The following is a 24837-nucleotide window of genomic DNA, read 5'->3' as shown; positions in this document are numbered from 1 at the left end:
TGATTACTTTGTTATTATAATTATTACAAATCCTATTTTTATCATTTTTTGTATTTTTTCCTAACTTAAAAATAAAAAAATAATTTATAGAAATATTAATTATTAATTATTTATTTTTGTATTAAATAATTTATAAAAAAAAAAAAAAAAAAGTAACTCTAACGGAACTTAAACAGCCGTTCGGTCCCTCAGTAAGCAAGAGCGTTACCGCTACGCCACGGAACTATTGCTGCAACCGGTAAAAAGGTTCCTTCTACTTAAGTTACATATAGAACTTTGAGTTGAAATTTCTCAATAATAAAAACGAATGGCGTCTTGCCGCTTTATATATTTATTGAGGGGACCCTGCCCTACAATATATATAAAAGTGATGGAAATCTGTGATTCCCAAGTTTGACACTCCCCTTGTCAGTGTACATTCGCCTCGAAAATCTACACTTTCTTTCTGCGTCTTACCCTGGATGAATTCAATACTACAGCACCGTGTTATCCCAAGGGTTGATGGGTACTCTAGCAACGAGAGAGAGAGAGAGAGAGAGAGAGAGAGAGAGAGAGAGAGAGAGAGAGAGAGAGAGAGAGAGAGAGAGAGAGAGAGAGAGAGCGAGTGAAGTAGATAACGGTGATGCTAGAGGCAATAGTTCTACCGTCGAATCTTAACGGTTATACGCGATCTCGAGGACGTTAATGACGACATAAAGGTGTATTAAGCATCTTGACAAGGCACCCAGGGACGTCGTTTAGTCCTAATCTATACTGCCTATTATATTGCTGGCTGTATCCACCTGATCGCTCCAACCTACAATCGCCTGTGGATAGGTTATACGTAATTCTGTATCTCGACAATAATTTATAACTTATTCAATTAAACTGCTCTTCGTTCTCGCCCTCGACGCGCGATTCTTCAGAGATAACAAAAGTGTATCGATTAACACTCTGGGTTCGCGCGGTTTCTCTTTCGTAAACGCCAATAGAGAGGCAAAAATTGAAAAAAAGGACCTTAGCAGCGAACCGATATGTCAACAAAAACGTAACAAAAACGACGACAACAGCAGCTATGATAGTCGTAATGACGAAGAGGAATATAAAACAAACATCTCCTGAACGTGACACAAGAACTCCCATTATGAAATTAGTTCGTCTCTATCCCGTTCTGTTTTTGCGTTTGTTCCCCCTCGATAACGAGGTATTGAGAATATCAGTTGGTTAATTTATCCGTCGATACGTTGTTCAGTTTCATTGATCAATCCGATGATATTTATGAGACTGGTCCTGCAGGGACTTGAAAGCCTGCGGCCAGACGGGGATGATCGTTTTGACAACACTCTTTCAAAGTTTCACCTCTCCACTACAGCCCAATGAAAATTACTTCGGAAGTATTATTATTATTATTATTATTGTTGTTATTGTTATTGTTATCAACGTAAACGGCGAAAGAAGCTTACGAAAAATGAGGGACAAAGTTATGCTGATATGTTGACGGGCTGATACTGCAGAAATTAATGAAAACGAAAAGTAAATAAACGGAAAGGACGAGCAACACGTGTATGGTTAATCGGTTCTTCTCCCTGTTTACCGTAGCTGGGTATCCCCTCATCCCGTACTGCAGGTTCGTACATGAAAGCCCTAGTCGTATCCCGATGAATACCCACCCAGCGCGATTGATTAGAGGCGGATCTACTCGTCGGGCGGAATCTCCAATCTCTCGCGGAAAAGGCGACGACTAACAAACAGGGGCGTTGGGGGTGCTACAGGGATAACTGAACGGTTTATTCAAGATATTCCTCCCGGCTAAACTCTCTGGAATAACTTTATCAAGGGCGAAGGTTTGTGTGTGTGTGTGTATCTATGTGGTATGTGTATGCGTACATGTATATGTGTACCTATATACATATATATACACACCGAGATCCGGAGCGTTTCCGTAATCTTCCAGAGGCGAGGCCTTTGGTGTTGGCGGAAGATGAACGGGATGATGCGGATGAAACGCCGGGTTCTCTCTCCTATCCTCAGTTGTGCTGCTCGTCTCGCGTACGGTTAGGTAGGTGGGTATATTCCTACGTGGGTTAATATAAATTGGGTTGTGGCGGCTTCGTAATTGGCGCGTATTAACTAAACCACTTGCGGCAATGAAACAGCTCTGGTCGCCTTCCAGAGCCCGGTTGTGGGCTCAACCAATAAGAGCTTCCTCCACCTCACTGGATACTATAAGACAGCCTCGAAGGTAGGAAAGATACCCGAGCGTCAAAGTGAGACGGAATCCTGCCACACTTATCCTCGGAAAATTTTCCACCCTTGGCACCTGTCACTTTCCTGTCTAATAAGTCTGTTATTAACGTCCCCCGGAATATCTTTCCTCCCTAAAGCCCGTGTCTATTACCATGACCGTGAGGAATACGTTACTTTTGGGAATGGAATTGGACGAATGTTTGGGAAAAAGCTCGGGTAAAACTTACGATGAAATGGAAGAAAGTTAGAAGAAATTTTGGACGTAATAAAGCGTAACTATTTTTTTTTTCTTTTTTCGAATATCTTTTGCGTTCAGTGCGCGTAATCCCAGGTGTTGCGGCGGTTGGAAACTACGGCTTCAATTTCGCACACACATCGACCATCTCAAAAACGTTCGGACTACCTCGACCGAAAATGTGAATTGGCTACGGGCAGCGTTCCACTCGCCTTTACAATAAACGAAATTGGTTCGAATCCGTCGTCACCATTGTGAGTGGGCGAGTTTCTGCCACTCGAGAATTTTTACTGTACGACGACAACGCAAAGGAAGGAAATTACTCGTGCCGGAATCGAAACTTTCTTCATTTTTTTTTTCCCAACATCTGCTCCTCTTTTATTTTATTTATTTTTTTTTATCGATAAAAAAACGTTTCGTTCCTCAAAGTACGAACACCATTCCGAACTTAAAACGATGTAGTCAACTCAGAAAATCAGTCCAACGACATCCAATTCCTTCACTACCGCACACTCTCTGCTATCAATCGCTGACGCTAACGCAATTTCAAACTTTCCTCACGGTTCGAACACCATCGTAGATACGTTAGCCAAAAAATTTAATACTCATCGTCAGCTGTTTTCAAGAGTAACCGGATATCGCAACGTCGTACATCCCATCGTCACAATATTCATCTGTCGCCATCGTCACTCCTATTGAGGAAGGTGTTTCGATTTGAAGTCGACTGCCACTTCAACGCAGGCCATCTGTAATTATTTGCTTCGCCCCGCGTACGTCAGAGACAACGTGACAAGACACCACTGACATACGCAGAAGCTTGAGAGGCAACAAAGGGAACAATAGAACTAACCCCGCGGTGTATACCCAGTTCATTGGGTGGATATACAGGCATGTACTATATGTACCGAGAAAATACGCTCACGTACACGTCTGTTTTGTGCGCTCCTCTCTCTTGCCGACGTTATCCTCGGGACAAGTGCCGCTGCACCATTCTCCGGGGCTCACGTACGAACGTAACGTACCGCATACTGCACGTAGCTGCATGGCGGGAGTTCGGGAATCAAAACTATGTCGAACAAAGTCAATCGGGCCCCACCCTCACCGTCAACCTAACAGTTGCTGTTTGGTGTTGCGCCACTCTCTCCAATACCCTGACAGAACCCGCTTCAATTGCTTTCGGATTAAGTTACCGCGCACCAAACTTCGTGTCGATCCCAGTGCAGCCAGAAATTCTTGGCATCATCCTACCGCAAAACCGATCACTTTGAACAATATTATCATGGGAGTTGTTCCTCTGAGAGAGAAAAACAAGCGCTCAATCTCATAAAGCTAAATTCCAACAGCGATACGTACTACCGTGTATCAACGTGCTATACTAGTTGGGTTACTGTATGTATAGCCGTCATCGTAACGGTTGCTGGAAAAATTTCAATCAAATAATATCGTACGGGCGAAAGTTCGGCAGGCGTGTTTTGTACGGAAAACTTGGAGGAAGCGGGCACAGGGAGAGCTCGGGAAGGAACACTGCAAAAGCACAAAGCTCCAGGAGTTTTCAACCTTCCGTCCTTTGAACCAGAAATTCCTTTCGTCTCTTATATACTCGTATAAGATCTTGAGTCTCGCGCTCTCATTCGCCTTCTCATTTCTTTCCTCATTTCTATCGTCTCGTTTTATTCCTCTTCCTTTATTCCTTTCTTCCGGCGACATTTTTCCTCCGTGTGCAACCTCGCTTCCATCCTGCAATAGTAGCGAAGTTGGGACCGTTACTATTAACGTGCGGTATTTGATCTTTCACTTCTAAAGACTATTGCGGCAAAATGTTTTGACTTTCCGAAGTGTTCACCCGGATCTGAGAAACAACACACCCCTGATTCAGTAACAGACAATAAGTAATCCTCCGACGGTATTACATTTAACAAGGAAAATCGGCTTTCGTCTTCACGTTTGCTATTCGCCATGCGTTCTTAGACGTATTGTATTACAGCTTATACGTATGTATGCGTGCGCGTGTTAACGGCACGGCCTGCATGCTCACGTAATATCTACCTACGGGCCACTGAATCCGCTTACCCTTTGACGAAGTTAATTATCTTGTCCTACTATTGTCTGCCGTCTAGCCGGAGACGGGGTGAGTTCCGCCTCTTTCCTGCTCCCTTCTCACAATGTACGCCACCCATTGTACCGCATTGTTGGTTCCGACCGCCGGCCGCTCCGTCCTGACGCCTGAATTGACGACACTTTCTTACCGCGTGATGATACGTCGCCGGAAAAGTCACCGTTCCCAGTTATTCGCTGGTGTTGAAAACGGGCTTCGCCAAAACTCGATTACTCGCAGAAATTTTATCCCATTGTATTTAACAACGAAGGTTCATCCTCCTTTCATTGTACCCCGAGCGAGAAAAGAGAAAATTCGATCTTAGCAAAATTCTTGACCGTGATTTATGGCTTCCAGTGTGGTAAAGATTGGAGAGTGTCCAATTAAAAGATCGAAATTTGGGACTAGCGTCTGTACGGTTCAAAAAATAAAAGGGGACATTTATTCCAGAAATCCCGAGAATCAGTCGACACAATACTATTATGTCAGTGATGTCGGAAGCTGCCTTTTTATGTACACATATGTTTCCGTTACTGGTAACAGCGACAGGTCATCTGGGAACGCCTTGTCCTTTTAGCCGATGAAAGCAATTTGGTGTAATGGTATCTTCAGCTCGTCTGCGTATGTAGGCAGCACCCATATATACAATTTTTTAAAACACCATTTCATGTGCTGTCGCCTTGTAGAGACCAATTCTGCGCCATCGCAACATTTATCGTACCGCGATACCCTGCAGCAGACGATTTATCCTGCCTCCGTACTTTCGGTCGTGTTACAGAGTGGTGAGATATTGCATCTGCACCATCCGCAGCACCCGCTACCTTATAGTTGAAAACGGTGAGTTTCCTTCTTTTCTCCGGTTTATACGTAGCGGGTGCTTTCACAGAACTCGGTAACGCTGCGCCCAACGTCACATCGATTTTCTAGATCTCTTACGAAGCACATTAAATTCTTCGCGTCCTTCGAGTCATCACCTTTAGATCCTGTCATTGGCATCACCTCGCCGCGTGGTCGTGACGTAGGGATGCGGTTGATAGTGGCTGGTGCACCGACTGCCTCCAGAGTTATGCAAGAGATGCACCGTGAATACGAGGTATATTCCGAAACGCGAGGGTTGACTGGTTTGAGGTCCCAGAGGTTGTGTTCAGGACCCGACTCGCGTTGCTAAACTATACCGAAACGGCTTGATATCGGATCCTCCGATCGTTCGTGAGGACTTGCAAACGGTATCGAGTGTTGTAAGCTGAACTGTAATCGCAACACCGAGTGAAGCATGTATCTGCCTTTGACGTCGTTTCCAAAACATGACGACGTGAAAATAACCGTAACACGTACGATATCGGTGTCAGCTGTGGGACGGGCGGTGGCGATACAATCCGATGGCTTCGTTTTCTCATCGTTACCTGAATCATATTTGTCTCGAGTATCGGCGGGATGCTTGACAATCCAGTAAACTCGTTCAAATCGATACTGGAAACAGCGAGAGCCACTTTTTCCGCAGGGATCCATCTGGTTGTACCTGGTGGTAAACCCGCGACGAAGTTCTCCTCTGTTTCTCAGCTGGATAGAAAGTGGTGGCGCCAAGGCGAGACGAGCGTCGCGACGCGAAATTACGATCCTCGCAATTAAGCCGACCGAGCTGAGCCGAGCCGAGCTGAGCTGAGCTGAGCTGAGCTGAGCTGAGCTCTTCGGTCCCCGGAAGCGTTTCTTCTTGACCTCGGTGTGACGATGGAACCACCTACATCGTGCCCTCTCTTCACAAACCACGAGGAAACGTTGAGACTTCAACTATAATAAGAATTTTTCTCTGAGTGGCTTGCGCGCGAACGGCCTCAAATTAAAAATGAAACTTGTTACCCACTGCCCGCTACAAAAGTTGCAATTGTTTCAAGAACAATTCTCCTTGTCCTCGACAATGATGTGACCGAAATCCTGACGCACGTAAGCGTCGTGGATTTTTTATATATATATATAAATGAAGTCTCATCCAGTTTGAATTTTTTAAACACTCCTACAGAAATATCTCGAAAACTGTACCAGTTGGAAAGCTGTTTTTGATTTGATTTTGTAGATAATCAAATTTTGTATAACTATATATTTATAAATATATATATATAGGCTCGAATTTTTTTTTATACAAAATTTGATTATATTATATATATAAAATACGTAAATTTGTCTTCTAACCTAAACAAACTTTATCGGAGGTACCACGGTTGGAAAATCGAAAATTATTTTTTTCCGAAACACCCCAATATGAATATATTTTCTTTTACCTGGGCACGTATAGATATTCCATATCCCGTATCAGCTTGAGCCGCAATTTGCACTCCCAGGGTTGTTCAATCACGGGGGAGTACTTGGCTCAATTACACCCGTGAACCGCTTCGTTATTACCTGTCATGCGCCGGAAGTCGTGGTCCGTGTCCGTGAATAACTTTGAAAATTTTCTCACTTCAGAGCGAGGGAGCGAGAGTAGAAAATAAGTGCGAATAAGAGAGTAAAGAGGATCACGGGGTGAGATAGGCAGGCAGGGGTTGCATTCAATGTACGTGGTCGAGCATTACAAACGAGTTTCGTTTCACCTCTGTTTTTGTTTGTTTGTTTGTTTCCTTATCCTTTACAAATTTACATCCCATTTTATTTTCATCAAATTTCAATCTCCTGCCTCTTCTTCATCTTCTCATTTTCATTCTCATTCATCTTCTTCGAAGAGATGATACTTCGGGTGATGAGCTCAACGCAATCCTCGGAATTTTAGTTTAATTTTAATATCTACTCTCGACTGTACGGAGAAACCTGTGTGACGTCCTCGGAAAAGAGGCTTAATTAAGTCTGAAACAAAACAAGCCTTGATGATCCTTGAGTTATTACAATGAACTGTGTTGAAGAGGTTCTGCATACATGTACTATATTTTGTGAATCTTGAAAGATCGAATTCTCGGCCTCGAAAACCGCTTTTCGCTAGGGACGTTGGTAAATCAATACCAAAGAGCTTTGTCGCGTTTTAACATTTTTTTTTAGTGAAGAAATAAAACATTTTCTAAGATTATACGGAATTACAAATGAATTTCTTTCAATCGAAATTCACTCGGAAACGGAAATGACGATGTGTATTCACGAAAATTATCGCTTGATCATCGTAATCTCTATTCCCCTGGAAAACCCGTACAATTATGAAGAATTTGCTCGGCTTTTTCACCATAACAGACAAGCAGATTAACGACAGAAGAATTAGCTGAATCGTTTACTTTGGCGGTTGAAACCGACTCCTTTTCATCTTTCTCATTTATCTCCTTTTTGCGGATCAGTTGACGCGTTTATGGAGAGGAAACAGGAAACCGTAGAGGATAGAATCTTTTCCACCGAAGCAGAGCAGCAACTGCCATTAATATTTCAGCGGTCTCTAATTACGTCCTCTCTCTACTGTCCGTCCGGTCTTGCATATATTCTTCAACTAGAAGAGTGGCTGCCGAATTGTTTCCCCTCATTTTCTTCTCGCGTTTATTTATCCGTCGAAACGCCACGTGTCTCCGGATGCATCGACGCCGACTATCCCCCGGGATCGAATCAGCCGAAATACTTATAGGCAACCAGGCGCAGGCTATGGTAGAGGTTCTTTAGGGTGCCTCGTAAAGGGGGCGCGCGAAAAACCCATTGAGCCTTTACGCCTTTAAGCGAATCTCCCCCGTCGCCTGAGGGCTGGCCCAGTCCAACCGTGGAAGTCGTTCCCTTCGTCCTCCGTGTATTCACGTATTCACCCACACCCAGGATTCCTGGGGTAAATATTGGCGGGTATTCGTAGGCGAGCTCTTTTCGTTTTACTTCCACTTTCCAAGCTCAAATCTTTCCCAGCATTTCCCCTGTAATATCACCGAATGCAAACTGATTTAAAATTTACACTCCAGCGTGAAGAAGCAAGATGAAACATTTATTATCTCCCAATTACTTTTATTGACCAACCGCGTCGATGTGCGTGATCACCGAGGTGTCCAATCGCGCAGGCCACAAGGGGAGATCAAAATGGAACCGGTAATTCGCGGCTCGGCTTCCTCGAGTCGAATGAATTCCGTCATTTCCATGTGGATTAATCGCGTAATTAACTGCGTGGCGACGTGACAAGGACTCTGACAGTTTGCGGGTGTGTCCAATTCGTTTGACTACACCTGTACTACTCATCCACGAGTAACGTTGTACGTACCTTTATGACGCACGGAAGTTCGTGGCGCCGCATTGGTCAAGTGACGAGTTAAACCCCCACCGGGCAACCCAAAGTAGCGGTCACTGCGGGGTTCCTCGGGCATGAAATTAAAACGGGTTAACCGAGGAAAGCAGTAGCTGGACGTATTAAGCTATATAAAGTACAAATAGACGCCGGCCGCATCCGCCGGAGTAATTAAACTCGGTCAGGTCTCATCGCGTATCCACCTCTAAATCTGCATTTCATTCATCAAATTAATGCAACACGTCAGTGCGATTCGTAAGTTGAAATTATGCCGTGTACCTTTGTATCGTGCCCGAGCTTGTCCTTCGAACCACAGTTCGTAATTGAAAATTGCTTACGGTTGAATATTATTTTTATTATTTTCCTCCCTTGTAGAATAATTTTCTCTTGCAAGAGATATGGGGAAGAAAGACGCGCGTGGTTCAGAAGAAAGCCGAGGCTTCGAAATTGGCATGTAGGTACCCATTCACTTGAAACTTTTCCACTTTCGGCTGTGCCTTGCAGAAGAGGCAATATTTTGCGATCGAACGCGTTCGTCATATCGCATGTGTTGAAATGCTTTCTACTACCACCAACGAATCTTTCTTCACGTCGATATAACCGTCTAGCCGACGTCGTATACCTCCTAAATGGGCACATCGAAGGAGCTGAGCCCCACACGTATCGTTGTCGTCGCCGGTCCCGTTCGCTAAAACCCTCCGATATAACTTTGACGAGCCTAGCTTTCAAAAACTTTTCTAAACCTGTAGGTGTACCTAGACTGGTTGGAGGTTGCTTCGTTGTAGACCGTCAACTGTACTCCAAAACGTGGCTCACGAGTCTCCTGATTTTTCACCTAAATTCAACCATCGGTACGCGCTTGACTCGATTAAGAATTGTGCGTATGTTGAAAAGGATTAACTTAAGTCGTATGAAAAAAGGATATTGACGCGATCGTTATCCAAGGAATGGAGAAATCGTCGTTGGCATCCGTGTGTTGTTAAGTTAACGGCGGTGTCGAACCTTGGTAAATTTGAAAGCTCGGAGGGATCCGATGTGACTCGAACAAGCCCGCGTTACGTTTCGAGCTTTGCGTGCGAGAAGTCACCTGGTTAGTAAAGTAAAAGCTGCTGGATTACCAAAGCGACGTTGACGAACGTGTGCTCTCGCACTGTGAAAAGGGTAGCGCCACAAGCGGTCCAACCTCACCCTCGTCAAAGTTGGCGGTTGTCCCGGCGTCCTTGGGAGGATATCTTGCAGGATCCTGAACCGTCGCTCTCGCATGCAGCCTCAATGTTTTTAACCACTGGTGAGAAGTGGATAACTGAATCGCGCTGGCTAAGACGACGGACATTCTACAACCACGGACTTGTCGTCAACCAGAGTCCGGGATAAACTAATCCGGTGCAAGTCAGTTCTTTTCGTGAAACGATGTGGCGGAAAGGCGATCTCCGTTCGTCGATCCGTCAGCGTTTTCCCGGATGCCATCCTCCGAGGGGATCGAGAGGAACTTGGTGACGAGAAAAGAGGAGAAAAGAGGAGAAAAGTTGGAGGAGGACACGCTCTATATTCCCCGAAGCGTAGCGTGACGTCGAACCTGGAGTAATCTAAAGATTTTCCCGACCGAGCCGAGCGTCGCCGCGGTTTTCCACTCTCTTTTCTCGTTCCTCTCGCGATTCAGAAGCGAGGGGGACGGTGTTCCCTGTGTAATGCACAAAGGGGGAAATGCGAGAAATCCAACCTTCCAGCTCCGAATGCATTGAAAAGCCAGCTCGACCAGCTACCACCGAGGAACAATGCGGCAGACAGATCCGGAGCAACGGGCGTGTAAGATGGCTGCACCTAATTGCGAGGAACGCAGCTACTGGTTAAATATGAACGACTGACTACGATGGAGGAGCGAGAACTTTGACTCCGGGCAAAAAAGCCTACGATGGGAAAACATGCATACCCGTTGCTGCGCCATCGCCGACGCTTCCTTTGAATTAACCTTAACCGAGGTATGCGTTTCAACGCTGCATGCTGCATCCGTATATTGTGCACAGATCGCGGGCTGCTGAATTGTAGTCAACACGCGAGTCTCTGCGACCATCTGCCGCCTACGACTGCAACGGTATACTATCCATAATTTATTCACCTTATTCCCGCCACTGCACCGGCACACACCGCGCTTGTTAACCCCGACCCCATTCGCCAATGACAATTTGCATTATACCGGAAGTTTCTACCCTTTCTGAGGATCGATATTACAACGCGTTATGCATCGCGAAGTACTCCGGTCGAACCCTTTATTCGATCGTACCTCTGCTTAGCGATGCTTGAAGAAATAATTTTACCACTGGTGAAGGTTCGACTTAAAGGTGTTGTAAGTAAAATGTTAACGAAAAACATCGTAGATATCTGACCTAAGACATTGTTGATTGACAAAATTTTAAACTTGAAGCGCTATTAGTGCAATACTGCAGAGTTGAAGAATCGATATCAGAACGTTTTCATATACGACAATGCTGCCCGATGGTTTCCTCGTTTTCTCTCTCGCTCTCTTTCTCTCTCTCTTTCTCTCTCCCGCTGCGTTTCGCGGACTTTATACAGCCATTGTTATACGTGGATATATTCTGCAAAATGACGTCCACTTGCCGCCGCAAGCGTTGAATGTAACTTTCTATACTGCCAAGCTGTTGTTCAGCGCGCCAGGGAACTTATTGTTTCACCATCGCCCGTGTTTTCACTGCGAAAAACCAGCGAAGGGAAATCATCCCTGCGCAAGAGGGTGTGAAAATCAGAGATGTGTATATGGATGTAAATTCACCCTGCAAGCCTTGCTCGTTTTATCCAAATTTTTCCCTTTGTTTTTCCATGTGTTTATTCGGATTTATTTCCGAACCAAATTACTCGCTGTCCCATTTTTCTGGCACTTCGTAAATTCGCGTTCCTTTTGTGATTTTCTCGTTTTTATCAAATCCCGCTCTCCGAATGGCTGACTCTGAAAGGATCCAATTAAGCTGATGCTTCGAGCAGCGTTTTTCGCTGAGGTATTTTCGATGCGACGTGTAAGTCAATATCCAAGTTTTCTCCCGCCTTGATTTTATTATCTTCTAAATATTTGATCGGGCCTCGGGACCCAGGACCTTCCGCCACCGGTATAGCCGACATATCGACGCGTATCTATACTACGCGAGAGTATTTCACGATAAAATAGGACATCAAACGAATGTCTTCACTGTAAAACCGTCTGGGGAACGTGACCTGAGTGAGTATCTTCGGCCTTTATATGATCTTCGAGCCGGAGCTCGAACCACGCTTCACTTCGCCATTCCGCACCAGATGCAGCGTTAAACGCGTATCGAGTTAAACTGTTTCATCAAAAATGGAGAAAAACGGTAGGGAAAAGGACAGTATAAAAGTTCATCTTTCTGCACCAGTGCAAGGTGGGGCTGAATTATCTGTTTTACATACCTGATGGCTCGTGTCGAGAAGATGATCGTTTTATTCAATTTTACTTCACTTCTCACGACAATACGCTAATTTTATCCGATGTATCCTAATCGTTGCTAATGATAATCTCTCCTTCCTTTGCTCTCGCTGCTTCGTTAAGGAAATATTTATATATTCAATTCGTAATTCTTTGAATTGCAAATATGTACGAGCGATTCTTCCTTTCGGTATTACCATTTTCAATTTTTTATTTTTCTTGTTCCATTTCCTCTTCGTCTCTTTTACTGAATATTGACGATATTATATATTGACACGAGAGGAGGAGAAAATTTCTTGTCTTCCACGATAAATTTCATCCATTATCTTCAACAGCCGTGGTTTCCTCTTGTTGACGATTTTGCCTTCATCACGTTTTCATTTTCCCGGTTGGATTAACATTTTTCTACAGACGAAAGGGTAGGTATCACGTTATTCCCATTCTCATGTCGTCGTTCATAGCTACATATTTTTGTTTTCACCCGTGTTCGAATCGTTTGGTAAAAATTGGTTAACTCGGTTATATACTCATTATTATCGATCAATCTTCGCGATGATCTTCATTTTACAAAAACCTCAAATTAATCTCTGTGCCTATTCATTCTCTGGAAATTCTTATAGAATGAGCATACTTATTACCGTGGCTGGATATCCCGACGTGTTTGCAGTGCTGAATGAGTATGCTGAGCCAGCCAGCCCGGTATAACTTGACCTTCTAATTTCAAGAGGAGCGCGTACATAGACGATCCGGTCGGAGAGATTTCCAATTAGCAGCTGCACCGGCTCTTAACCTCGCGCATCACACCTGCGTACCTCGAGGCTCGCTAATCATTCCAAGTTAGGAAGCTCGAGACACGATGAGAACCCAGTATCCACAGGCGGCTTTCACTCTTTGCTTTCCTTTTTTTCTTCTTTGTCTATTTCGTCTATTTTAATAATACGTGAAACCGGAAAAGTTTCCACGACACTTTTTCGTTTTCCCCCCAAGACATATTCGGCATTAGGAATGAGATATCGGAAGTTGATTTGTCAGGAAATGGAAGTCCTGTCAATTCGATGTCAGTTTTCGTTTCGGTAAAGCCCTTTCCTCTTTGACGGACGGGCGTGCAAAATGCGTGAGTTGGGTCGGAGAGAATGAGTGGAATGCGACGCGTTGAATCATTCTTGCGAAATTCGGGCAAGAAACCGACAAACGCTCGCACTCCAGTTATGTCTACGTGCAACTTTCGTTATATTTTTGTTCGAAGCGTGATACTTCCAGGAGAGTAAGAAAAGTGCGCGAGGCGAAGGTTGGATTTAATTAAGATGGAAATAACTTTTCGCCCGGCAAGCAAGCGTGCAGCCTCGCCGTTACTTCACACGCCCGCCAGCAATTTGCAAATCCCGATTTGCCTCCCACTTTTCCTTCGTCTTCTTCTTCTTCTTCTTCTTTTTCTTCTTCTTCTTCTTCTTCTTCTTCTTCTTCTTCTTCTTCTACTTCTTCCCATCCAGTTCGGCGTAGAGTTTATACGTGTAATTATATAAGTTACCCCGCGGTAACGCGCGACCTCAACTTTTAGTCATTTTATTACACGGACCAGTTGTTTTAATGAATAAGATAACTAACTCCTTTTACTCGAGGCAGGTTTGGGGCTTCTCCAAATCACCCTGCGGCCTTTCTGTTGCAATAATATCCGTTGTACTTTTTACACTCTCCTCATTCCTGTCCAACATCGGTGTTGTAATTGTTGTTTTCCGAGGGAAAGAGAAGAAAAATCAGTCTTTCAACAGGGAATTGAATAAATAAGGTACTCCAATTCGTGACACACGTTACAGTGGAATTGATTTCTCTAACCACTCTTCGAGCAATTAATTTTCGACTCATTTCGTTGAATTTTCATTCAACTTGTACACATGAATATTCACTGGTTTCAAAGACAAACTAAAACAAAAAAAAAAAATTGAAGATTCGCAGTTGCGTTTCCGTACAGGTATACCCATATAATGGAATGCTTTCAGTTAAACACTAATATACGTTAGTCGAGTTAAAGCGTTTGATTATGTCGATCAGTTGATTGGCAATGTAGGTACTCAAATTTGTATACGGTACTTTGAAGTCAGTTTAACATAAAATAATCATTGAAAATCGAATGGCCGTCCAGCTTTTAGGCGTGAGCAAAAACATCCCAAACGTACGCGTTTCAAGGTGCGGACGTAGCTTCTCACAATTACCATCGACGAAAGTTTATTAACATGAAATTTCTACGAAGAGGAAAATCTCTGCAACCGCGCATGTACGCCGCTCGTAAGTTCTCGTGAACGCCAATTAACACCGCTCCTTGGTCTCCGTTTATTCACCTTCAATTATTAGCGAATTTAGCGCAAAAAAGGGTCACCCCTGATCTGCATTTGCCGTTTGCACGCATGTACGCTTATACCGTACGTTAGTTCGCAAATCGTGGAATTAACCGCAGCGTTTTTCCGCAAAGGGTGCTCGGATATATGTGTAATATAATTAAACGAATCAAGGAACGACCGTAATTTCCATTAGTCATCATACGCACCTTTCAGGTTTACTTACTAATTGTTTATTCGGCTACTCAACCACCAATGTACCCACGCTGATGGAACGAATTGAAATTTAATAAGCTTCGAACGGGTTACAATTATTTACAAAATGTTAGTAGAAAATACTGTAGGTACGCGAACCTTGTTCAGCTGTATTTATGTTACACGGTGAAACGCTTGGTTATGCGTTCTTATTATTATAACGAGAATAATAATATTTTGCCGTTGGAATATATTCTTCTGATGGTATACTATACGTGTTGAAGCTACGGGGCTGTTTTACTGTAAAAATAATAATTCTCCTTTCTACGAATCGTAATAATGTACTTACACAGTTTATGAAATCATCCTTCGAGTGGAATGGATAATAAGAATCTCACTTATATAATATCAATAAAGTTCAGGATGATGGATGGGGTGAGAAAATATTTCTCTGAATATGAGAAAGTATTGCAAAAGAAGTACTCGAGTCACGTACAAGGCGGCGAAATTTTTCTTACCGGTGAGAGGGAAAAGCTTCTTTTTTTTGTTCACCTTCGTTCGATTCATCTTCCTCTGAATCAAAGGTACAGGTATCGAAAAGCTTATCGTTCTTTTTCTCAGCAAACGTAGTTGTGTTGTAGCCAGAGTCTGGAGCTCAAAATGGAAGAATAAGAAACGGGGGGGGGGGAGGGGGGGGGGGGGGGGTGTTAAATTAACCAGAGTATAATTTCCTCTTCCTTCTTTGTAGCCTGCTTTTGTGTTTTTTTTTTTTCCTCGAATATTTGTCAGTTTTCTTGTTCTTTTCTTTTTTCTTTCTTATTTTCAGATGAACGAATCTCCGAGAAAGCTTTCTTCACCCTTTGCCAAAGGCGTAACTCAATTCCGGCGTATAACCTTTCTCGTTAAATTTTGTACGTCTCCTCTGCGAGATGAATATTCTTATTACCTTGCGCGTATCCGACACTTCGGATCAACGCGATGATCGACGACAAATTGCGCCGATACGATAAATACGAGCATGTTTGGCTAGGGTTCGATGGGTTTTCGTACCGTTACACACCTACACAAATGTCGGTGTGAATTCATCACAAGGGTAGGCATATCGACTACGTCGTCCTGCCGCCTTCGTCCTGGATGTAAGACGTTCGCGGGAATGGGGTTGTAAGCAGAGCGAGATACTTGGCCGGAAATTGCGCTCTCCGCAGAAGCAGCGTTTCCGGTCTGCTGATATAAACGGTGCCGCGAGGCTTCTCTCCTTCCTTCGTACCGTGTTCCGTTTTCTCTCTCTCTCTCTCTCTCTGCATTTTCTTCTCATCCCGCCGCCGGCATAAATCCCCCGAACTTATTCGCCTTATTCCATATTTTCGTTCTTACTCGTTCCCATACTCTTCGGAATATGTATAACTTCTTTCATCCGGTCTGATACCCACTTATGATCTCACCGATTTTGCACCACGTGAAAACAACTTGACACGCCGCGGCTGTATTCAAAATTAAATTTATAACGGTGTGGATAGATCTCGACGGGGTGGAATAACTCAATAAATAAATGAAAAATTCGACCTTCCCATCGCGAATTACGAGTATTATATCCAACGCCCCACCTCGTAGGATCGCTCTGTGAATTTCCCATGGGAATTGGTAACTCTATGACGCGGGTAGGCCGAGAGCCCAGAAGGCTGATATTTCAACGGAACGGTTTGTTAATTGTACGAACCTCGTAATCCCGTCAATTATGAGTCAAGTCTCATGAATACTTATGCGTATATAAACACTATACTATTAAAATAAGAGGCTAAGGTGGCTTCGCACATCGTCGTTCAAGCCTACAGACTTTCCTCCCGTTGTAACGATGAGCACGCTGTGCTAATGTAATATTATTTCTGTATAATTGCTCATTATCTTTTCCTTTTTCTCTCTTACAGCTCGTCGGGGGCGAATTTGACATGGAACTGAACTTCGTTATTCAGGACGCGCAGAACATCAGGCACATGCTCGAGCTGCTGGATCACTGCCCGCCAAATTTACAGGTGAGTCGTATTGTCACTGTTGGAAAAATTTAACCAAATATAATGTCCCGGCAGGTTCACTTTATATAATTGTATTATTTGTTCAAATTTTTAGAATTTTTAACGTTTAATTTGTAATTTTTACTTATTTTTTTTTTTTTTCACTCAGTCATACACTAAAAATGGTTAAATTGACTCAAAAATTTTAGTAGACCCGCTGGGACATTTTCTTCGAACCGTGTACGCAAAACGTTATTGCGTATATGAAGAAAAAAGCGTCACACACGTTTAACTCGACGGTTCTCTCTAGTGAATGCTGTACGAAATCATTTTACTCAACTAATTGGATAATTCTTCTTCTTGTGGTTGTAACTTTGTTTTTAATTTTTTTGTTGGAGTTGACGTTGAAAAAATACAATTGTTCTTATACCATAAGTCTAAATTTAAAAATACAAAAAGTAAAAATAGATAAATAAGTAAATAACAATAATTTACAGAAAGTAAAATATACACTTATTCGTATTTGCAATAATTTTAAACTGGAGAGAGCGAGAGAGAGAGATAGAGAGAGATAGGGGAATATTTAGCCTGAGAGCTGTCTAAAAGTGAAAATATAATATATATTCCCGTCGTGATGATTAATCACTCGCCACGCCGCGATGATCGCGTTAATATGTAACGAATATATTGGCGCGAGTTCGATTAATCATACCCGAATAACGCACTATAGATGAATGAAGCATAATTAATTCGCGAAATTTATAATAATGTAGAAAAATTGACGACGCACATGTTGCACGGGAATTTAACAATATAATATAACCGCATAGGGGGGTTTAATTTTTCCCTCGGTATGAGGCATGAAATTTTAATTAGAAATTTAATTTGAGGAATTTTGTATTGCAACTTGTAACGCTTACGCCGCTCGAGGGCATACTGGTTATGTATAATACAGAATTTAATGAATATCGTCCACATTGTTTAATCTCGATCGACGTACCTGTATTCCTATATAATATCGTATAATAATTGACTTCTCGGTATTATTAAAATATGTGAAAATTTTCAGCCAGACTGAATTAAACGTAACGAATATGAATAAAGAATGAAATTTATTATCGATCACAATATACACAGACTGCGTTCGCATGGCCGGATACACCGGCTGCAGTATCGAAACCGATAATAACGAACCCGTATAAGAAATAAACCGATATTAACTGCGGTACGCGAAAATGCTGGCGATATGAATAAAGGAGGAAGCAGAGTAAAAAGGAATGGAAAAAACGTGGGAGGGAAAAATGGTGAGCTTAAAAATTGCTGTTCGTGCTGCGCCTGCACCACCACAACCACCCCTGCAGGCTCGAATACAGTCGAATATACCCGCTGGGAATTTAAATGAACGCTATGCGGTGGCAGTAACATCAATAATAAATACCGCTACGTCATCCTTTCGCAAAAATACCGCATTTTTTCTTTTTTTTTTAAATTTATTTTTCATCCACGTTAAAGCAAGTAAAAAATATTTTTGGGAAAAAATTCATAACGTGATATTGTGCGCGTGTGTCGCGAATCGGTTTGATACTTCAAACCGAATAACGACAAATAAAATAATAAACGATACGACTCGATTGGAAATCTTTAAAATTTGTACAGATTTTTAAAAGTTTATAATCACTTTAGGCTATATTATCTGCTCTACAATTAGCAATAAGTTGAAGCGTTGCTCCGGTTTATAAATTATCGTTATGTGTATATCTTGTGAATAAGAAAGCGCGCGCCGCATTTTCCCAAATAAATGATTAAGTGAAACAAACTATCGGAGCTTCAACTAGAAGCCTCAAAGTACTTGCCTTTTCGGAGAGCTCGAAACGGTCAAAATAAAGGCAAAACGCAAAGAGCCCGTATTTCATTTTACGTGTACCGAAAACCATGTTTCACTTTAGAAGTTGATCATCGAGTAGATCAATAATTTCGCACGCAATATCCAAGTTCCCTGAGTTTATCCGTGGTCTACTGAAACTTGTTCAAACTGTTGAAACTCGGTATCGTCAAACCTTAGCTGCGAGTGTACGCAGATGTTTCATCAATTTCCATCGAATCCTTTTGTCGTCGAAACAAGTAAGTAGGTACGTGTACACTAATTGTGCCACGGTTTCTCAAGCAAAGATCCTTCTGAAAATTGTAACGCTTGTCAAACGTCTCGCGTGTTGGAAATTCATACAACAGTCTCGCAAGCAACGTAACGAGGAGAACTCATCCCTGTAAGGAGCACAGGAACACAGTTTCCTTTTTATCACACACCCGCAAATTCGTGTAATATAACACCCTTGTGCCTAACAGTCCACAGCATGCATCGCGCTCTTCGAAGAGTAAGGTCGGATGCTCTATCAGGTTTCTTCGGGCTCTTATATGTATAAGGGTTGCGAATTACAAAGAGACTCGTTACGAAGTACGAGAGATAAGGAGTAAACATTTCCCGGAAGAAGACCGCATCTTGAATCTTCTCGATTCCGCTACAGTCGTCTGAAGTCGGCGTTGGTTTCACTCGGCAAAGGACCGACTTTCGAGAAAGGACGAGTAAACGGACACAATCGATCGACTGACTGAGCGAGCGCATCTTCTTCTTCGGTTGAAGAATATCGGGTTCCAAACCCTCTTTACCGATTGATTGTCGATCGTCGATTGTCTTCGGTGTTTCCGTTTTCCAAGAAGTATTCAGCAACCTCTGTTAGTTGTCCTGCATCGAGGACTTATCGTTGGAACTTGATCGTCTTCTACTCGGGTGTCGGTACCTAAATATTCGTCATCGGTTTGCGCGAAATGAAAGTTTGGAATTTAATTGTTCACGTATCATTCTTCGTTCTGCCGTTCCCTGTTTATTCGTGAGTTTGTCTCTTTTTTTTGACCGAAGCATCAAATTTACGGTAACGTTGATCAAAGCGGGGATTCGATCGCTAACGCGAACCCGACCCCCGTCCAGCGCAATTTTTTTTCACCCACCGGGATCGAATGTAACAACGCAATTTGAATCTTTTTAGTATTTTGATCTTCATTGTCGTTTGAAAAGTGGAAAATAATGGAAAAGTGAAGGGTAACGGTTGCGAAGTGCGATTTTTCATATATATTCATCCCCCGGCCGTTCGCCTTCATCCCCTGTCCGTTTTCCCGTCTGTGGCCTGTCAAATATCTCACACCTCAGCCGAAAAAATATATAAAACGACATCTGGTGGAAACCCGTTTCATACTGATTTTAAGCAACGAGACGAGAAAGGAAAGCTCCGAATTCGTGATTGTAAGCAATTGCGATTGGTTTCACCGGTTCGGCGCGAAAAGCGAGAGCGTTTGCTGGGTGTTCTTATTAATTCAGCCGGCGTAAAGTCCTCGGGAAAGGCCTTCGTGATACTTACGCGTACGCGTCGCCCGAACCCGGCTTCGGGGTTCGCCGGGGGCTAATAGTCGGGCAAATAGTGGAAAGAAGGACCTTCCGGGCATATGTCAACGGATATATCTGCCGCCGTCTCGCAGTCACTCGTTCACTGCGTTGTCCTGGCTAAGATGGGCCAGGACACCTAAAGAGCCAACCTTTGCGTGACGGGTAATCCTTAATTGGCACTAACACGGATCCTGGCGAAACGCCAAGGTTCAATTATTACCCACCGCCATCCACTACGGGTCGCAGTTTCGTGGCGCTCGACGCTCGATCTTTGTCGTCTACAAACTTGGTGGAAATCATTTCTCTGAGTGTTTAAGATGTATCGCGTATCTGCCTTAACCAACGCGATTTTAAGCTTGATTACACGCGTTTCATCCCGATTGCCTCCATTCCGTAATTGAAATATAACGATATGTCGTATTCAACGTGGGATGTAGGAACGGAATGATTGTTTTATTCTAAAAACTTGCTCAAAGGATATTTTTCCGCGAAGATTTTTTTCTTTTTTTCTACCTCTTGTAATTTTTTCTTTATATATGTACCTACGTTAGTCAGAATTTTGCAGGAAAAATTTTACCACGGTAAACCATGCGAGAACTGAGAAAATTCTTTTGCCAGAAGGAATGAAACGGGGGAGACTCTCGACGGTATTTTTCATCAGCTTTTGTACTCATTTAAACTACTCAGCTGCTACGTAAAGTACATCTTATATCCAGTTCATTTCATTTCTCTTGGAAATTTTCTGCATTCTTCTTGAGATATTATAATATCTATCCACGTCTTACTTTTTATCCGTTTTAGCTCCAATTAACCGCCTGTGACGTATTTGAGAGAGAGCGAAAGAGAGAAGAGGTAGAGAAAGTAAATGTAAACGATGAACGGGCGAAAATTTTTATTCAAAAAAAAAAAAAAAAAAAAAAAAGAAGAAAAATGTACTTTTCTATATTAAAAATTCTCAGTTAAAGTAATATCGCCCAACCGCGCATGTAGCGTGAAGTAAAATGTTCGTTATTTGAAGTTTCTGCGTGCACTCAGCGCGCTGCTAATAACTTTGCTTTGATTTTCCTCCCTTGCTTTATTAACTTTTTTTTTTTTTTTAATGTAACGCATACCAAGAGAAGAGTGAACCACCGTCGAACCCCGCTTGTATGGCAAAAGTATTACTTACGCTTCGTTCGATATTTTGTTAACGAGGTGAACTTTGACGCATTACACATTATATATGTGTTTGACGATTTTTAATTTACTAGTCAACGCTTCACCCTTTTTTTTTTTTTGCAAACACGAGTGAGGAAAACATTGCCGGACAAAGTAAGGAACGGGGGAACGAAAAATAAATGAATATATATATGTATAATTGCTCGAGTGATTCGCCGGCCCCTCGATTTTCGGTCCACGTAACGAACCGACGCAACTGCCTGTCATCACTCTGTGTACCTAATCATACAATATGGTTCATATATTTATAGCAGCCTGCAAAAATTAAACATGCAAATTAAATTTGTAAACCAAAAACAAACATGTTTCCCTTACTGATAATTCGGATAATTAAATTAGCTTCGATATGGATATGCCTGCGTATAAAGCTCTCTGGAATTCATTCAATCGACTGCTCTGTTCGTCAAAGTTGTTTATTTTTTTTTTCGTACAGGTAAAAGAGAACAGCTATAGGAGGCGAATTTTACTCACCACATGTGTGTGCCGCAGTGCCCCGTCGATCCGTTAGAGATCCTCTTTATCTCGATCAAGTCGCGGTATAGTGATATTTCTCCACGTACGACAACGCCTCGTGAAAATTCCCGTTTCTTTGTGAAGCGCCTTCCCGCTCGTTCCGCTCTTCGCAAAGCTCTTATTTTCCTTTGATCCATATTTAACACTTTCCATTAACCTGAAGGCGTTTTTAAGCATTCTAACATTAGCCGTACTTTCACAAAGTACGCAGGCTAAAAGTTTGTCCCGTCTCACAGTCACTGAGACCCTCGATTCTCCTCGCTACGTTGGAATATAAAAAAATCAGCGACCCTGCCCCCGCTTCAGCCTCCTCCCTGTCACTTTTGGTAATTATATCAGCTCGGCTACTCTTCGTTGAAATCTGACGTAGAAAAAAAAAAATTTAATATACTCTTCTCCGCCGAGTAGCGAACGTTGACTTACTCGGTGAATGGGCAGTTTTTTCATCCTCCCTCCACCCCGTCACGAGCGAGATGGTATCTTGGGCTACCCAGCATCTAAAAATTCGCATCCAGAGGCTCGCCCATATTTTTCCATCCTCGTTCCACGATTTCCAAAGCCTCCAAAAAAACATTTTCATTTCCCTTTATTACCGTGTTCCGAACAGAACATTTCGGTCTTGTCAGCTGTTTAATATCCGCGAAACCTTTATACAATTCTGATTCTTGACGAAGGTGGTGGTGTTTTTCTCGAAGTGACGGCTACGTCGACGACGCCTCGAGGTCGCCCGGTTTTTGGTTGGTTCTATTAGCCCTGGACCAAGACGTATTATTTACGCTGTCTTAAAAGATATCGCAGTGGAAACGACGCGCGTGGGTCAGACAGATAGCGGACCGCCCATTTTTGCACCCGCCTGAATGGACTGGGGCGCGAGAGGAAAGAAACACTCTCGACGGCCGGCCTGCCTGCTCGGTAGAGCGAATTACCCTGGTTTAGTCGACAAAAGCAGCCATTTCGCCTAGGTTACGCCACTGCGTGAGTAGAATATATTGATTTATCACCGTCAGCAGCCGACCGGCCAACCGGCTCGTCGCAAGCTCTCTGGGAAGGGCTCCTCGTCTGGCTTGCCGTCGGAGCCAACGGCTATCCTCCGGATGACGCTCCGATGACCGACGGGAATTCCTCGCGCCTGGCTTCTCCGGATCGCTGTACGTCTCCATTCCAGTTTCCTTCCATCGAGTGGCGTCCCGGAAATGAAAAACAATCGAATATCCACTTCGAAAGTCCTTGAAACCCCCTTAATGCCTTCTGCGCATTCGGGATGCTCGCGGAAGATGAAACGGAAATTGTTTCATGGTTGACAATGTCTCCGACGAACTGATTGCCGTGATTACAATCGGCGCCTCCCGACTTGAACCGAGCGCGAAAGATTCAGTTCTGCACTGTCAATCGAGAGGCGCGAAACACAGAAGTGGAGTCCTTTTGGGGTGGGTGCAACTGTGCAGCTGAAACTTTGAAGCCGTACTCTCGGAAACGTCGATAGTTGTAACGGCGTTAATCATCGACGACGGGTGGTTGATGAATTTCTCGAACAAGGCAACGTATCGTCGACATCCTGGGATGTGGGTTGAAATTTTAACCGATCAGTCCAATAATGCCGAGCGAGGCTGAGTTTTACCCTGGATTTGATTAGAGGCCGCAGCATCGAATCTCTCTGTCTTATCGTACAAGCTGCATGCAGGCTGCCCTCGATTTCCCATTTTTCACTCTACTCTTCGGACTCGGTGGCAACCGTGCCGTTGCTACTTGCGGAGGACATTAGTATGCGACCCGTGTTACCGACTAATGGCTTTCGTTCGATCCCCGGTTTTCGTTTAAACGCCCGACACACGCCTCGAAACTGCTGGACATACGGTTGGAAGAGGAGCCGAGCTGTCTTAGGAATCGACTCGACCCGCACGAGTCCTGCGGGATAAATTATATCCATCTTACTCTGCCCTCGCGATCTTTCTCCATTACTCTCTAATCCGCGTCCGTGTCTCTTCCGTCAACTAGCGACGGCGTTTCTTCAACGACACGGAGACGACAAATATGAGACGGAGGATGAAGACCCCGAATAAATTCAGACGCGCGCATCGCGGTGAATTATGGCCTCTCGCCCTCCTACTCGGAGCTTGGAGAAAATTAATGAACGACACTTTGTCCTGGTTTGTGCATGACTGCTGGATCACGTATTTGCATGCAAGGTGAGGAACTTGAATTCGAGCTTTGGCTTCGACTCGAAGAAACCTGCAGAACGGTACCGTCGTTTCTGAGATTTGTGGGGGTTTCGGGCTCCGCCTAAAGTTACAACGGCTGCTAACGGAGGGTGGAAAGTCTTCGAAGATGATGCTTGGTGCGTAAACAATGCGTAATGCTCAGTGAAACTCGGAACGGGGTCGTTCAACCAACTGTTTTGGGTGTGTGTGTGTCTGTGCCCGTCGCGCAGGAGGGTGTCGCCTGTAACCGAGGGGTGGAAATGAGCGGCGGCGCTAAGGCCGGAGAAAAATCAAGGGCTCCATCAGTCTGGACGAGAGCGTGAAACTTGGGATGGTCGTAAAAAGCAACGAGGAAAGGATCCTCAAACTCTTTAAGGGAAGAGACAAGGGAATTGAGCCGTGCAGCAAGCTCGCGAGCGTCGAGTCGAGTCGACCGAAAACGGGTTAAACCTGCACGAGGCACGTACCGTTACCGCCTGGAGAAACTTTGTTCGTTCCAGGATTCTAGCCAGGGAGGAACTTTCAACTATGTTTAATCGCGCCTCGAAGGACCCCTATGAATACCCAATCGCGTCTCATTGTAGTACCTTTGCATCGTGATGCTGCTGCTGGAATAAACTTGCGAGGGGAGGCTACGCGAAGTTTTACGGAACTCTAACCAAGTATTTCCGATCTCGAAGCCACGGAGTCCAATCCAACGCGA

The 24837-nt window shown here is 43.6% G+C and overlaps 1 protein-coding gene across 1 annotated transcript in view; it reads left to right on the top strand.

The window, feature by feature from the left end:
* LOC107218698 (neurobeachin) overlaps window positions 1-24837 on the top strand; it is a 162706-nt gene that overhangs the window by 25233 nt on the left and 112636 nt on the right. The window contains exon 2 of the mRNA XM_046743880.1: window positions 16686-16790. Within this exon, the coding sequence (XP_046599836.1) occupies window positions 16686-16790 (105 nt within the window). The remainder of the gene's footprint in view (window positions 1-16685; window positions 16791-24837) is intronic.

The sequence above is a fragment of the Neodiprion lecontei genome, chromosome 6 (genome assembly GCF_021901455.1).
Source record: "Neodiprion lecontei isolate iyNeoLeco1 chromosome 6, iyNeoLeco1.1, whole genome shotgun sequence".
Classification (NCBI taxonomy): Eukaryota; Metazoa; Arthropoda; class Insecta; order Hymenoptera; family Diprionidae; genus Neodiprion; species Neodiprion lecontei.
The sequence above is the reverse complement of the archived record's forward strand: the minus strand, read 5'-3'. Positions and strand labels throughout refer to the sequence as shown.